Below are 15,835 nucleotides of genomic sequence, written 5' to 3' on the forward strand. Positions count from 1 at the left end.
TGCCTAAGCCTTACAACAATCCTACAGTTTATTAGTAGTTTTATATATAATAAAAAGTTCAGAAAGGCCACATAATAAATGAGAATTCTAACACAATGCAGGGTTTCAAAAGTGCATTTTGGATCTCTTGGGGATTTGATGAGCGTGAGAATAGAATTGATCAGTCCAAGTAACTACTCAGCAAGGCAAGCTATGACGAAGCCCCAGTGATATCAGGTTTGTGCCATTATCTGTTAAAAAAAAAAAAAGGACATTTTCTGGCTTCTTTTGCACCAGGAACTAAGACATTTTCTTAAAGAAATGTTTAAGAAAGCACCAACGAGTAAAATCTGATACAGATATTTTTTTGAGAATGCCTACTAGTGCAGGCCAAGCATTATTATTAAGTATTCCAGACAAAGAATTCCTGCTTCCAGGAAATCATGGTGCAGTAATGAAGGCAGGAAAACACAATGGCAATTTCAAATAGTGTGACAACTAATACTAAAGAAATAAGCATAGGTTCTGCAGAAGCATAATAGATGGCCAATTGACCCAGTCTTGGAAAACCTGCAAGGATCCCCAAAGGAAATGATATCTGAACTGAAAGACAAATTGGAGTTAGCACTGTCAGTAGTGCAAAAAGCAAAAAACAAACAAAAAAAACTAACCCCCCAAAAATCAAATAATTCATTCAATTTTCAACTTCCAAGGCCAAATAACTGTGTTCCCAAATGACTCTACCATCTATTTATTATATTCTTTAAAAGTCTTTTTAAAAATGAACAAAAATATCAAGACATTAAAAGAACATAAAGTATACATTAAAAATTAGTTAATAGGACAGTTTTATGAGCAAGTGCTAGTAAACCTTAAAGAACAGATCATTCCCTTACTATCTAAACTGCAGTAGAACATAAAAAAAAAAACAAAACGAAAAGCTTCCCTTCTATTTTATAGCATAAACTGGGAACAAAAATATGATATAGTACCAAAAAAACCCCACAATTATGCAAAATCAATGCTACTAGGAATATATATGCCAAACTCCTAAATGATACATTGAGAAAGTAAATTCAATATTATGTTGATGTAATAATACTTCATGACCCAGTAAAATTTTCTCCAGAAATGCAAAGATGTTCCAACATTAGAAAATGTAATGTCCTGGCTGGTGTGGCTCAATGGATTAAGCACCAGCCTGCAGACCGAAAGGTCACCAGTCTGGTTCCCAGTCAGGGCACATGCCTGGGTTGCAGGCCAGGTCCCCAGGTTGGGGCATACAAGAGGCAACTGATTGATGTTTGTCTCACAAGTCAATGTTTCTCTCTGTCTCTTTCTCCCTCCCTCCCCCTCTCCCTCCCTCCCTGTCTCTCTAAAAAATAAATAGGTAAAATCTTTAAAAAAAGAAAAGAAAAAGAAATTGTATTAATGAACTATTTATTAACTGATTAAAGGAGAAAGGCTACATCATCATCTTGCTAAGTAATGAAAAGGTATTTGATTAAACATCCATTCCTAAAAGTACTAATAGAAATAAGCAATTAAAGGATATTTCTGTAATATAATAAATAACTAACATGAAACAAATAGCAAAACATCAGAATACTTCTACAATTAAATTCAAAACCAAGATAAAGATGTACTCTATCGCTGATAATAATCAACATTATTCTGGAGGCTATAGTCAATGTAATGAAACAAAAAATTAAGTGTAAGTACTAGAAAGCACAGAAAATAATCATTGATCATTATTAGCAGATACAAGTGCCTACCTAAATAACCCAAGATAATCAACTAAAAAATTATTTCAAAATATGTGACGGATTAATAGATCAAAATCAAAAATTAAAAAAAGAACATTTACAGACAAGATTTTAATTTACAATAAAGATAAAATTTCAAATCTTTGGAAAAAGGATAGATTATAGAAAAATGTTGGTAGAAGTGTCTAACCACCAAGACTGTTTTGCAATATATATATGCACATGGTTTAAAGATACACATAAAAATGGCAGAATCGTAAGGAAAAGCATGGAAAGATACAGTGGTCACCTTTACATGGGTGGAAAGGGATGCAATTGGGGATGGTCATACTAAGTCTAAGGGGCTTCTCAGATGAAGACTGCAGCTACTCAGATTATATTTTAAAACTATACATTCATGCCCTAGCCAGGCGGCTCAGTTGGCTGGAGTGTTGTCCCGTACACAAAAAGGATCCAGGTTCAATCCCCAGTCAGGGTACATACCTAGGTTGTGGAATTGATTCTCAGTCTGGGAGCATACAGGGGGTAACTGATCAATGTTTCTCCCTCTCTTTCCCCCTTTCCTCTCTCTCTAAAATCAATAAAAACATATCCTCAGGTGAAGATTTTAAAAAACACCGATGGAAGAAATTGAGGAAGATACAAGTAAGTGGAAGAATATGCTGTGTTCATGGATTAGAAGAATTAACATCATTAAAATGTCAATACTACCCAAAGCAATCTACAGATTCAACACAATTCCTATTAAAATACCAATGGCATATTTCATAGATCTAGAACAAATATCCCAAAAATTTATATGGAACCAAAAAAGACCCTGAATGGCCTCAGCAATTTTGAGAAAGAAGAACAAAGTTGGAGGGATCACAATACCTGGTATCTAACTATACAAGGCCACTGTAACCAAAACAGTCTGGTACTGGCATAAGAACAGATGCATGGACCAATGGAACAGAATAGAGAGCCCAGAAATAAAACCAAATCTCTATGGTCAATTAACATTTGACAAAGGAGGCAAAAGCATATAATGGAGTAAAGACACTCTCTTCAATAAATCATATTGGGAGAACTGGTCTAGTATAATATTTGCAAAAAAAATGAAGCTAGACCACCAACTTACAGCATACACTAGAATAAACTCAAAATAGATAAAAGTCTTATATTTAAGTTGCAATGCCATAAAAGTTCCAGAGGAAAACATAGGCAGTAAAATTTCACATACCTCATGTAGTAATATTTTTGCCACTATATCTCCCAAGGCAAGGGAAACAAAGGAAAAAAAATAAACAAATGGGACTACATCAAATTAAAAAGCTTCTGCAAGGCTAAAAAAGCCATCAATGAAATGGAAAGTGAACCTACTGTATGGGAGAACATATTTGCCAAGAATACATTGGACAAGAGTTTGTTTGTTTTTAAAATTATGTTATGGTTGTTCAAGTACAGTTGTTTGCATTCCCCCCCACCCCTGCAAGACATCCCCTCATCCCTCCCCTAATGCCACCCCACCTTGGTTTTATCCATGTGTCCTTTAGAGTTGTTCCTGGACAAGGGCTCAGTCTACAATCTACAGGGTACAATTCATATGACTCAACATCAGAAACACAAACAATCAGATTAAAAAACGGGCAAAGAACCTGAACAGACACTTCTCCAAGGAGGACATGCAGAGGTCACAGAGACATATGAAAGGATGCTCAATATCACTAGCCATCAGAGAGAAGCAAATTAAAACCACAATGAGATACCAACTGACACCTGCCAAAATGGCCATCATTAATAAACCAACAAACAAGTGTTGGCCAGATTGTGAGAAAAAAGGGAACCCTAGTGCACAGTAAGTGGGAATGCAGACTGATGCACTCACTGTGGAAAACAGTCGAGTTTCCTCACAAAATTAAAAATGTAACTGCCTTTGGTCCCAGCAATTCCACTTCTGGATATATATCCAAAGAATCCTAAAACACCAGTTCAAAAGAATATATGCACCCCAATGTTCATAGCAGTGTTCTTTACAATAGCCAAGATTTGGAAACAGCCTAATTGCCCATTCATAGATGAAGAGATAAAAAAGCTGTGGTATATTTACACAACAGAACACTATACAACAGTAAAAAAAGAAGGAATTCTTACCTTTTGCAACAGCATGAATGGAACTGGAGACTACTATGCTAAGTGAACTAAGCCAGGTAGTAAAGACAAATCCCATATGATCTCCCTTATAACTGGACTCTAAGAAACAAACTAAACTAACGAACAAAACAGAATCAGAGGCAAGGCACAGAAACAAGGAATAGACTGAGAGCTGTGAGAAGGGAAGAGGGAGGTTGGGACTGGTGAAAGAAGGTGAAGGTGTTAGACAAAAACGTAAACGCATCATCCATGGACATGAACAATGGTATGAGGCCTGACTGTGGGAAAGAGGATCTGGGGGGAGGGGGGGCAAAGGGAGAAAATTGGGACAACTGTAATAACATAAACAATAAAAAAACTAGTCACATTTTATGTACTTTCCTATATGCATGACATAGTTGACCATTTTTTTTAATTTTAATGAGATGGATACATATGTGCTGTTATAGAAAGAGCTCCAAGAAATATTAAGTGAAAAAAGCAAAACTATATGTGTAGCATAATGGTATACACATATTTTTTTTTTGACCCTGACCAGTGTGGCTCAGTTGGTTGGATGTCATCCCACAAAGCAAAAGATTGCCAGTTTGATTCCTGGTCAGGGCACATGACTAAGTTGAGGGTTCCATCCCTGGTAGGGGCATGTATTAAGAAGGCAACCAATCAATGTTTCTTGTTTCACATCAATGTTTCTCTACTCCTCTTTCTCCCTCCCTTACCCTCTCTCTAAAAATAAATAACTGAAATATTAATAACAAAAAGCAAAAAAACCCTACCCTGGCTAGTGTGGCTCAGTGGATTAAGCACCAGCCTGTGAACCAAAAGGACGCCAGTTCAATCCCCAGTCAGGGCACATGCCTGGACTGGGGTGGGGAAGGCCTGGAAGGGCAGGGTGGGTGGGGTGGGGGGGAGGTGGAGGCCTATGAGAGGCAACCAATTGATGTCTCTCTCTCACACATCAACACATTGATGTTTCTCTCCCTCTCTTTCTCCCTCCCTTCCCCTCTCTCTAAAAATAAATACAATCCCTCCCTTCCCCCTCTCTAAAAATAAATACAATCTTTAAAAAAAAAAAATTTTTTTCCTGAAACAATACAAAAGAAATGCATGCTGACTGAAGTATACCTCTTCATTGCATACCTTTCTATACTGTTTTGTTTTCAAACAGTATTTATTCTGTTTTGATTTTTCTAACATGTATATAACTTTTCAACATATCTGTGTGTGGTAGAATTGATGGGCTGTTTTTTTATACTTTTACACTTTAAAAAAACTATTTTCACAAAAATCCTAATTAAAAACTGATGAGGAAATTCAAAAAAAAAAATAAACAAATACCCAACAGAGGTATGAAAGAATTCTCAATCTTGCTAATTATTAAAAACATACAACTTTTTTCATTAATGAAATAGGGAAAAGTTTAAAGAGTGAAATAGTCTTAGCAAGGGGACAGACGAGGAAAATACTGCTAATAAGAATATAAATAAGATTATATAAACTAGATTGTGAAGGTTCTGATAAAGTATATGATTAAAATTCTAAATTGATCTTGTAGGTATTATGGTCATAAATTTTTAAACAATCAAGTACAAAGATCTAAAATCTGAATTCTTTAAAAGACAGAGTGAGCTAAGTGAAATGTTGAAAGAAAAAGCTGAAGGCAGAGAACCAAATTCAGAGTCTATTGCAAGAATTCAAATAACAGAGTTAAGAAAAGAAGTGAAGCAACAAGAATAAACAAATACCTAGGAATAAACTTAACAAAGGATGTGAAAAACCAATAACACTGAAAACTACATCAGGAGAAACTGAAGACACCAAGAGATGAAAAGACATTCCATGGTCATAGATTGGAAGAATCAACATAATTAAAATGGCATACTACCCAAGGCCACATACAGATTCGATGCAATCCCCATCAAAATCCCAGGGGCACTTTTCAAACAAATAGAATTAAAAAATTGTAAAATTTTTAAGAAACCACAAAAGACCCCAAATAGCCAAGACAATCCTTACAAAAAAGAACAAAGTGGAAAGTATCACACTCCTGACTTCTAATTATACTAAAAAGCTACAATAACCAAAACAATATGGTACTGGCAGAAAAACAGATACACAGACCAATGAAACAGAATTGAGAGCCCAGAAACAAACCCACATGAAACGGGCAACTAATTTTCTAAAAAGGAGCCCAAAATATACACAATGAAGAAAAAAATAAGAAAAATTGTAATACCTTGACTAAGTATTCATTATACTTAAGAAATTACGATTCCCAGTCAGAGCACATGCCTGGGTTGCAGGCCACAGCCCCCAGCAACCACACATTGATGTTTCTCTCTCTCTCTCTCCCCCTCCCTCCCTCCCTCCCTCCCCTCTCTAAAAATAAATAAATAAAATCTTAAAAAAAAAATTAAAAAAGACAAATACTTCAAAAAAAAGAAAGCCTCTTCAATAAATGGTGCTGAAAAAATTGAAAAGCTACATGCAAAAAGGTGAAACTACACTGCTATTTGACACCCTATACAAAAAACTAACTCAAAATGATCAATAAAGTAAATATAAGACCTCAAACAATTAAACACCTAGAAGAAAACATAGGTACTAAACTTATAAACCTTGGTCTCAGAGAGGATTTTATAAATTTGACTCCAAAAGCAAGGAAAGTAAAAGCAAAAATAAATGAATAGGACTATTTTAAACTAAACGGCTTCTACACAGCAAAAGAAACCAACAACAAATCAAAAAGAAAACCAACCAAACGGGAGAAGATATTTGCAAACAATACTTCCAATAAGGGGCTAACATCCAAAATATATAAAGAACTTACGCAATGCAACAGAAAAACAAACAAAATTAAAATAAGGGCCAAGGACCTGAACAGACTTTTTGCAAAAAAACAAACAGCCAACGAACACATGAAAAGATGCTCAACTTCACTAGCTATAAGGAAAATACAAATCAAAACCACAATGTGGTACCACTTGTCATGCCTATTATCAACAAGACAAGAAATAACAAGTATTGGAGAGGATATGAAGAAAAAGAAATCCTCATACACTGCTGGCAGGAATGTAACCTGGTACAGTCACTATGGACAGTATGGAGGATCCTTGAAAATTGAGAATATAGCTACCATATGACCCAGCAATCCCTCTTCTGAGTATGTACCCCCAAAATTTGAAAACATTTATTCATAAAGATGTGTGTACCCCAATGTTCACTGCAGCATTATTCACAGTAGCCAAGACATGGAAACAACCCAAGTGTCCTTCAATGGATAAGTGGATAAAGACATGGTATGTAACTATTCAGCCATTAAAAAAAAAGATGAAGCACTGCCATTTGAGATGACACAGATGGACCTTGAGAGTATAGGGACAGCACCAGGGCCTGGGTCCCGGATCCCAAGGACACCAGGAGGCCAGAAGAAATACCCAAAAAGCCCACCACCCCTTCAATCCCTGCATGAAAATTATTGCAGAATTTTATTTCCCTTCTAAGCGGTTGCTTCTCCAACCCTCATGTGGAAAATTTCCACTCTCCATTCAAAGTTTGTGTGAGCCCTCCCCTCCCTCACCAATATAAGCCTCCCCCTAGGCTATTTGGAGAGCAGCCTGAAACCTTGTTTCTCTAAGGACTGTCTCCATTGTGCTCAAGCATAAGCTTAAGAAAATCTGTCTGAAAATTTCTCTGCAGTTTCCTCTTGATTTCTATCTTGCAAAACCCAAACACCCTAATACCAGTAACAGTGTAAGTCAGAAAAAGAAAAGCAGCACAGGGTTTCACTCATTTGTGGGACATAAAACAAAAACAAGCAAATGAATGAACAAACCAAACAAACAAACAAAAAGCAGCTCTTGGCACAGACAACAGTATGGTGGCTACCAGAGAGGAATGGGGGAAGGCGGTGGTTAAAGAGGATAAAGAAGGTCAAATATATGGTGACGGAAGGAGACTAAACGCTAGGTGATGAACACACAACGCAATATACAGATGATGTATTATAATATTGTACACTTGAAACGTATATGTTCTTATTAACTAATGTCACCCCAATAATTTTTTTTAAAGAACTGGAAATGAAAGTAGACAGATCTGTGTGTCACTTAGGAGGTAAAAACTAAAGGATGTGGTGAACGATTAGGTATAAAAGATGAGAAAAAGGAAAAAGTTAAAGATAATTCTGAGCTTTGTAACTAGAGACAAATGTGTAATTGTACCATCCAATGAAGTAGAAGATAAAGGAAAAGGTAAGTTGGAGGGAAAAAAATGATTTGATTTACTGCCTTATTGGATGTGACCTACAAGGTGGAAATCTGCAATAAACAAATGGAAATAGGAAACAAAAAAGAGACATTAAATAGAACATGATTCAATAAAGCCTTCTACAATCAACAGATGAATGGATAAAGAAGTGGTATACACTCTGACCAGGTGGCTCAGTTGGCTAGAGCGTCATACCACACACCAAGAGGCCGCAGTTCGATCCCCCGTCGAGGTGTGTACAGGAGGCAACCAGTTGTTGTTTCTCTCTCCCACCAATGTTCTCCCCCACCCCCATTCCTCTCTCTCTAAAATCAATAAAAACATATTCTCAGGTGAGGATTAAAAAAATAAGAAAAAGGTGTGATATATACATAAAGTATTATTCAGCAATAAATAATGAAATCTTTCCATTTGAGACAACATGGATGGACCTAAAGGGTATTATGCTAAGTGAAGTAAGTCAGAGAGACAAATACTGTATTACACTCATGTGAAATCTAAAGAAACAAAACAAAAAACAAGAATAAACAAAGCAGCAACAGACCCATAAATATACAAAACCTTCAGATAGTTGACAAAGGGAGGAGTAGGAGGAGATGGGCACTAAAAAAGGTTTCTACAATGAGGAAAATGTTCCGCTGTTTCATACAGCAGATACTAGACTCATGTGGCTTTCATCACTTGGAATGTAACTAGCAACATAGGAACTGATTTTTACCTTTATTTAACTTTAATTTAAATAGCTACAGGTGGCTAGTTGCTACCACATTGGACAGAGTATATCTAAAGAGTTAAAGAGTATTTACATCTCCTTTCTCTCATTCTCCAGACACATGAAAATTAAGATTTACATTTGATGTAGATTATTTAGGTAGTTTTAAAATATCATCTTCGGTTAATAATATTACAAATCTGAAGAACCATGGTCCCTTCTCAGCCAAACATTATGAGTACTTTCTTTTACATAATTCTCAATTCCATTTACAAATCAAAATGAAGCTGAGTAAAAATTGCATGAACTGGCAAGGTAGCATTAAGGTTCAGTTGCAACACACACCAGTCTTGAATACTAAGGCCTAGTATGAGACCTAGAGTCCCACTCTTCAAAATACTGACCTCTCCATCACTATCAGATATCACAATGAATGCATCCTCAAATTTACGCTTCCTCTTCACGGTGACCGAACTGGCAGTTTCTGCCTCTTTATTCTCCAGGTTCTGAGCTTCAGAGGCTTCTCTAACTTTTTTCTTTCTCCGTGGCATCCTTCTTTCTGAAATACAAGGACAAATAACTCACTCAAAGTATACGTTTTCTAGATGCTATTGGTAATTTATACATATAAAAGAAAAAGATATCCACCTAACAGAAGTAAAACTGGATTTCTGAACTTTTCCACTTCTCTAATGAAATTTCTATAGTAACAAAACAATAATCTGTCCTAGTTCCTTAAACATTGAGTTAAATAATTGATTTTCCTGACTGTAAACTATCAAAACTATCATCATTTGGAGATGATATAATTTTGTAATTTAAAGAAAAGGAATACACACAAAAAATTGTAACTAATGAACAAATCCAGCAAGATTACACGATATAGGGTCAATACACAAAAATCACTCATACTGCTATCCACTAACAATAAACAACCCCCCAGATTTTTCTTTTTAATATTTTATTTATTTATTCTTAGAGAGAGAAGGGAGGGAGAGAGAGAGAGAGAGAAACATCAATGTGCAGTTGCTGGGGGTTATGGCCTACAACCTAGGCATGTGCCCTGGCTGGGAATCGAACCTGGGACACTTTGGTTCCCAGCCCGCACTCAATCCACTGAGCTACGCCAGCCAAGCCAAAAATTTTAATTTCTAAAATGAAATCTAAAATTTTAATTTCTAATAGCTTAGGAATAAATTTAACAAAGGAAGCAGAAGATTTTCAAAATACCACTGAAAGAAATTAAAGAATGCCCTGGCTGGGTAGATTAGTTGGTTGCTGTACACCAAAAAGCTGCAGGTTTGATCCCCAATCAGGGCACATACCTAGGCTGTAGGTTCACTCTCCAGTCTGGATGTGTAAAGCAGGCAACCCGTCAATATTTCTCTCTCACAATCAATGTTTTTTTTCTCTCTCCCCCACTCTTCTCTCTCTAAAATCAATAAACAGCCCTGGCTGCGTGGCTCAGTGGATTCAGTGCCGGCCTGCAAACCAAAAGGTCATCAATTCAATTCTCAGTCAGGACACATGCCTGGATTGCAGGCCAGGTCCCCAGTTCAGGGCTCTCAAGAGGCAACCACACACTGATGTTTCTCTCCCTCTCTTTCTCCCTTCCTTTCTCCCTCCCTCCCCCTCTCTCTAAAATAAAAAAATAATAATAATAATTTTTAAATGGGCAAAGAATCTGAATATACATCTCTCCAAAGAAGATACACAAATGGCCAGTAAGTATATGAAAAGATACTCAACACTGTCAGTCATTAGGAAAATGCAAAGTCCACTATGATGGCTATCAAAAAAAAGGAAAATAGCCCTGGCTAGCATAGCTCAGTGGATTGAGCGCGAGCGGGCTGGGAACCAAAGTGTCCCAGGTTCGATTCCCAGCCAGGGTACATGCCTGGGTTGCAGGCCATAACCCCCAGCAACCGCACATTGATGTTTCTCTCTCTCTCTTTCTATCTCCCTCCCTTCCCTCTCTAAAAATAAATAAATAAAAAATCTTTAAAAAAATGAAATAGTGATACATACTATAACATGTATGAACTTTGAAAAATACAGGGTCCAGCACAAATAAGGCCCCTTTTTTTACTACATAAAAATCTTTTATTACAAAATCATAAGCATGTAATTCTGTAACATAACATCACACTCAAGCACACCATATGACAATTTAGGTGAATTTTTCAAATCGCTGCCCATCTCGTGTGAGACATTCACATACCCTACCAACCACACTCAACGGTGTTACTTCTGCTGCACCCTGTATGTTACGTGAATGAACTAATTACAAAAGCCCAAATCTGTATAATCATTTGGATGAATCATTTACATGAAATATCCAAAATAGGCAAATCTAATCTATAAACAAAAAAGATTAAGATTACTAGGGGATGGAAGAGAGGGAAATGTGGAATGAGTGCTTAATGGCTACAAGATTTCTTTTTGGGGTGATGGAAATGTTCTGAAATTAGAAAGTGGTAATAGCTGCACAACATGCTGAATGTACTAAAAACCACAAAATTGTAATCATTTTAAAATGATTAAAATGTCAGGTGTTATGTTTTGTAAATTTTACCTAAATTTAAAAAAAATATTTCCCCAGATGATTTTATTTTATAACCAGAGCTTAGTCACTGATTTAAATAGACCAACCTTAACTGTGTTACAAACTTCTCAAACAGTTTAAGATGATTGTTACATCTTATCAAAAGGAATCTATACAATCCTACCATTAAGGAAGGACAATAATGTAGCCAGATGCTTCCATTCTTAAGTCCTTCACAAAATCATTTCCCATCATAAAACGGAAGCATAAACACAAATAAATATCTTTTCTATTTTTTTTATTTTTTTATTCAAATACAGTTGGTATTCATTATACTGGTTATATTAGTCTCAGGTGTACAATATAGTAACGTGACATTTTCATACCCTGCAATGTGATCAGCCCCCTAATTCTACTTATAATCTGTCACCATGCAAACTTGTCACCACAATATTGTTGACTATGTTCCCCTTACTCTTTTCACCTGTGACCTCACCCCCTCCCTTCTGGTCACCATCCCTTTGGTCTCTGTTTCTATGAGTGTGTTTTCTCATTTGTTTGTTTGTTTGTTTTTAGAGAGAGGGCAAGGGAGGGAAAAGAGAAGGAGAGAAACCGACTGGTTGCCTCTTGCATGCATCCTGATAAGGGGACCAAACCCGAAACCCAGACAAGTGCCCTGACTATAAACTGAACCAGCGACCTTTCGTTCTACAGGCTGGCACTCAGTCCACTGAGCCACACCAGTCAGGGCTCAAAGTGGGTTTTCAAAGAATCATAGCAGATAAGGGATCAATAAGAAACACTATATAGAGGCACCCCACAGGTATGGATTACAAAACTGCAGCGCTTCCTGAGATGTAGCCACACTGTTCACAAAGTAAATTCTAAGAGTAAAAAAGGTCACTGCTCAGCCAATTTGAACAAGCCAGCATATAATTCAACGACTATTTCTTTCAGTTTTTGCCTTTCAAAATGAAGAACTCACTAAAATAATGGCTTATCTTCAATTACTTGCACTGAGACCACAGAATGAATTACCACTAAGTGCTTGCAAAGGAGGAACAGAGTCTGGATACCAACAGCCTCTTCATAACCGTGACAGTAGGGAATACAATGATGACTCCGAAAAAATGCACAAGTAGGAAAGATGACCCAATAACGAGACTTTTTATTTCACAGATAGCATTTTGGTAGTGTCACTAAAAATCTCCAATTTGGAATGTTATCTGTCTTTTTCTTTCAGCACATCCATCATCTTGATCTATTTGATGAAAAATCACTGACAAAATAATTTAGAATCTTAACACTCTACCTGCTAAATCTGTCAAAACTGCTTTGAAAGCTTGGGGGTATACAGAACCTTAACAATAGTTTATAAATGGTTGACTCTTACCCCTATATAAGTCGCTATGCAAAAAATTTGGTACCAGGCTTTTTATCGCCTGACCACACCAGCCTGGCTGTTTCTCAAACTTAAAAAGGAAAAGTAAATACACACCTACACCTACCTACACCCAGACACACACACCCCTGTTCATGCTCAACCTCAGCTTACAACAAATGCGTAAAAAGAAAAGCAAAACATGTTTTGAGTAACAATTAAACTGTGACTTTTTTTAGATTTTTTAAATTTATTTTTAGAGAGGGGTGGGAGGAGAGGGAGAGAAACATCAATATGTGGTTGCCTCTCGCACACCCCCTACTGAGGGCTCGGCCGGCAACCCAGGCATGTGCCCTGACTGGGAACCAAACCCCGGAGCCTTTCCTTCACAGGTCGGCACTCAACCCACTGAATCACACCAGCCAGGGCTCCACTGTAATTGTTCACTAAGTCCTTGGGAGACTACTCTAGATACCTTAAATGCATTCTAGAGGTTATTCCTCCCCATAACTCTGTGATAGGTATCATTATTTTACACTGCTTTTATAAGCCATTTGTAATACTATTTTACACGTTGGGAAAGTTACTCAAAGGGGGTCAGGCTGGTGACTGACTGTTCTGAGAACTGAAGCCCGACGCGCCTGACCCGAGAAAGTCATTCTCTGACAACCACAAAGCACTGCCCGTTCCCTGACAGGAGAAAGTGGAGTTAGTAAAACTTCCCCTGGTCCCAGGGCGCTACCGCCAACTCAGAACGCCACAGCGACCCTAAGCCGGCTCGACCCCTTCCAGGTGTGTCTTTGTCAGCTGCGAAGTACAGCCAGCGGTCCCGCACCCGCTGGTGCAAATCGAGCACTCGTGTGCACACAGGCAAAACGCGCCAGTCCTGCTGGAGGGCAGAGCGGTGAACACCCCTAAGGATTTCCGAGGAAAACCTTCCCCCCTCCCCCTGCTTCCCGCTCAGACGACGGCCACTGCAGGGAGGGGCGCGAGGAGGCGCAGTGAGCGGCCCGGGCCGGCTCCGGCAGAACCTCCGCCCAGGCTTCCTCCGCCTGGGGCACCTCGCAAGTCGGGGCGCCTGCGGCGGGTGGGCGGGGAGCGGAGCCCCTCCGAGGACAGGACAACCACGGGAGCACTGCGAAGTGGGGCCCCGGGAGGAGGATCGCCGCACCTTTGGCGAAGGGGGCGGACCCGGCACCCAGGGGCGGAAGCCCGCAGGCTCCCCGAAGGGCCCACCCCGAGCTCCCGAGGCCCGCCTCAGCGTGGGGTGGGCCCTGCCGGCGAACAACGCCGGCCCGTCGGGTGAAAAAGAGGCGGGAAGAGGAGGACTGGAGGTGTGCGGAGGCAGCAGGTACTCACCGACCAGCGCGGGTGTTTGGCCGAGCCCCTCCTCCCGGTGCTGGGGTCACGAGATTTGGCACCACGTCAGGAGCTGGGCGGCCGGAGGACTGGCGCCTGAAGCTGGGCACCACCGGGAGGAGAAGAAGCGCAGGCGCAGGCGTCACGGGGGCGAAACCAACGCACACCGCGGGGGGAGGGAGACACCGCCAGGATGTACCAACTGCAGGAGGCGAGGGGCGCCACCGCCCGAGGTGGGTCAAGTCTCCAGCACTCTGGGCCGTTGCCGGTGTTCTCGCGGTGTTTGTTGGGTTTTATTATCTGCTAGCACTGGTGGAAACCAAAGAGTAGCACGGAGCCCCCAAAACACTGCACCTGATCCTTCAAAGCTTTCTCTACCATATCAAGCCTCCTCTGGCACTGAATTTATGTGTTCATATGACCACTTGAAAACTCTGGGAACGATAAATGTTAAAGTCGGATCATTCCAGGGGAAGGGGAAAATCTGGGAAACTCTTCAGAATGTCAGGTGAAGCATAAAACCAGAACAAGCCCTGGCCGTCGAGCTTTAAAGCATCGTCCCCATTCTGCAAAGGTTGCAGATTCGGGCTGGATCCTCAGTCAGGGCACCTACAAGAAGTAACCAATAAATGCTTGAATAATTGGAACAAATTGGTGTCTCTCTCTCTCTCTCTCTCTTACTCTCTCTAAAAATAAATAAAACCACAACAGCCACTTTTGGTGAAATTTATTTTTTTTAGGTGTGTTGTGTGGGTTTTTTTTTTTTTTGGTGAAAATTGAAATGTGCATTTTATGACCCAGCAATTTCATGTCTAGAAAAATACAGGTGATTGCACAAAAAGACATGGTCATGTTCAAGCCTACTGCCTTGCAAAAAGTAAAAACAACAGAAATGTCTGATAAGACATAGATGATGTGATATGTTCCTAAAATAAAATATCAAAACAAATAAAACTCAGTCACTTAAGTAGCAACATTTGATAGCTCATGAGTTATTGAAATAGTGTCATGACAACAAATAATGAAACACACAAATTTAAAAATACACAGAATGACAGTATGTCTTGATTATGGAATATACATGTGTCTGCAGAAAATGAACTATCCCCAACTGGTGTGGTTCAGTGGGTTGGGTGTCATCTGCAAACTCAAGGGTTGTCGGTTCGATTCCCAGCTAGGGCACATGCCTGGGTTGTGGATCAGTGCCTCAGCTGGGGGTGTGCAAGAGGCAACCAATCAATGTTTTTCTCACACATTGATGTTTCTCTCCCTCTCTTTCTCTCTTCCTTCCCCTCTCTCTAAAAACAAATACATATTTTAAAAATAAAAAATTAGCTCAGTGGATTGAGTGCTGGCCTGCGAACCAAAGGGTTGCAGGTTCAATTCCCACTCAGGGCACATGCCTGGATTGCCAGCCAGGTCCCCAGTGTGGGGTGTGCAAGAGGCAACCACACATTGATGTTTCTCTCCTTCTCTTCCTCTAAAAATAAATAAGATCTTTAAAAAAATAAATAATATAAAAATTAAAAATTAAAAAATGAGCTAGATGGATAGATGAACACATACCATGATAATGATATGAGGTCAGGAGAAGGGAAGGCTAGAAGCCAGGATGGATGGGGAGAGGGAACAAACAGGAAGTCATATAGATCTGTCATGATTTCTTCTTAAAAAAGAAGAAACCTAAAAAT

General features: G+C 39.1%; 1 protein-coding gene across 1 annotated transcript in view; it reads right to left on the reverse strand.

Annotated features, from left to right (window-relative positions):
• Positions 1-14,521, reverse strand: part of UIMC1 (ubiquitin interaction motif containing 1) — a 111,823-nt gene extending 97,302 nt beyond the window's left edge. Inside the window, 2 exon segments of the mRNA XM_028527312.2 lie at positions 9,264-9,418; positions 14,145-14,521. Of these exon segments, the coding sequence (XP_028383113.1) occupies positions 9,264-9,410 (147 nt within the window). The 5' untranslated portion in view covers positions 9,411-9,418; positions 14,145-14,521.
• Positions 14,522-15,835: the final 1,314 nt, after the last annotated feature.

Source organism: Phyllostomus discolor, chromosome 13 (genome assembly GCF_004126475.2).
Source record: "Phyllostomus discolor isolate MPI-MPIP mPhyDis1 chromosome 13, mPhyDis1.pri.v3, whole genome shotgun sequence".
Classification (NCBI taxonomy): domain Eukaryota; kingdom Metazoa; phylum Chordata; class Mammalia; order Chiroptera; family Phyllostomidae; genus Phyllostomus; species Phyllostomus discolor.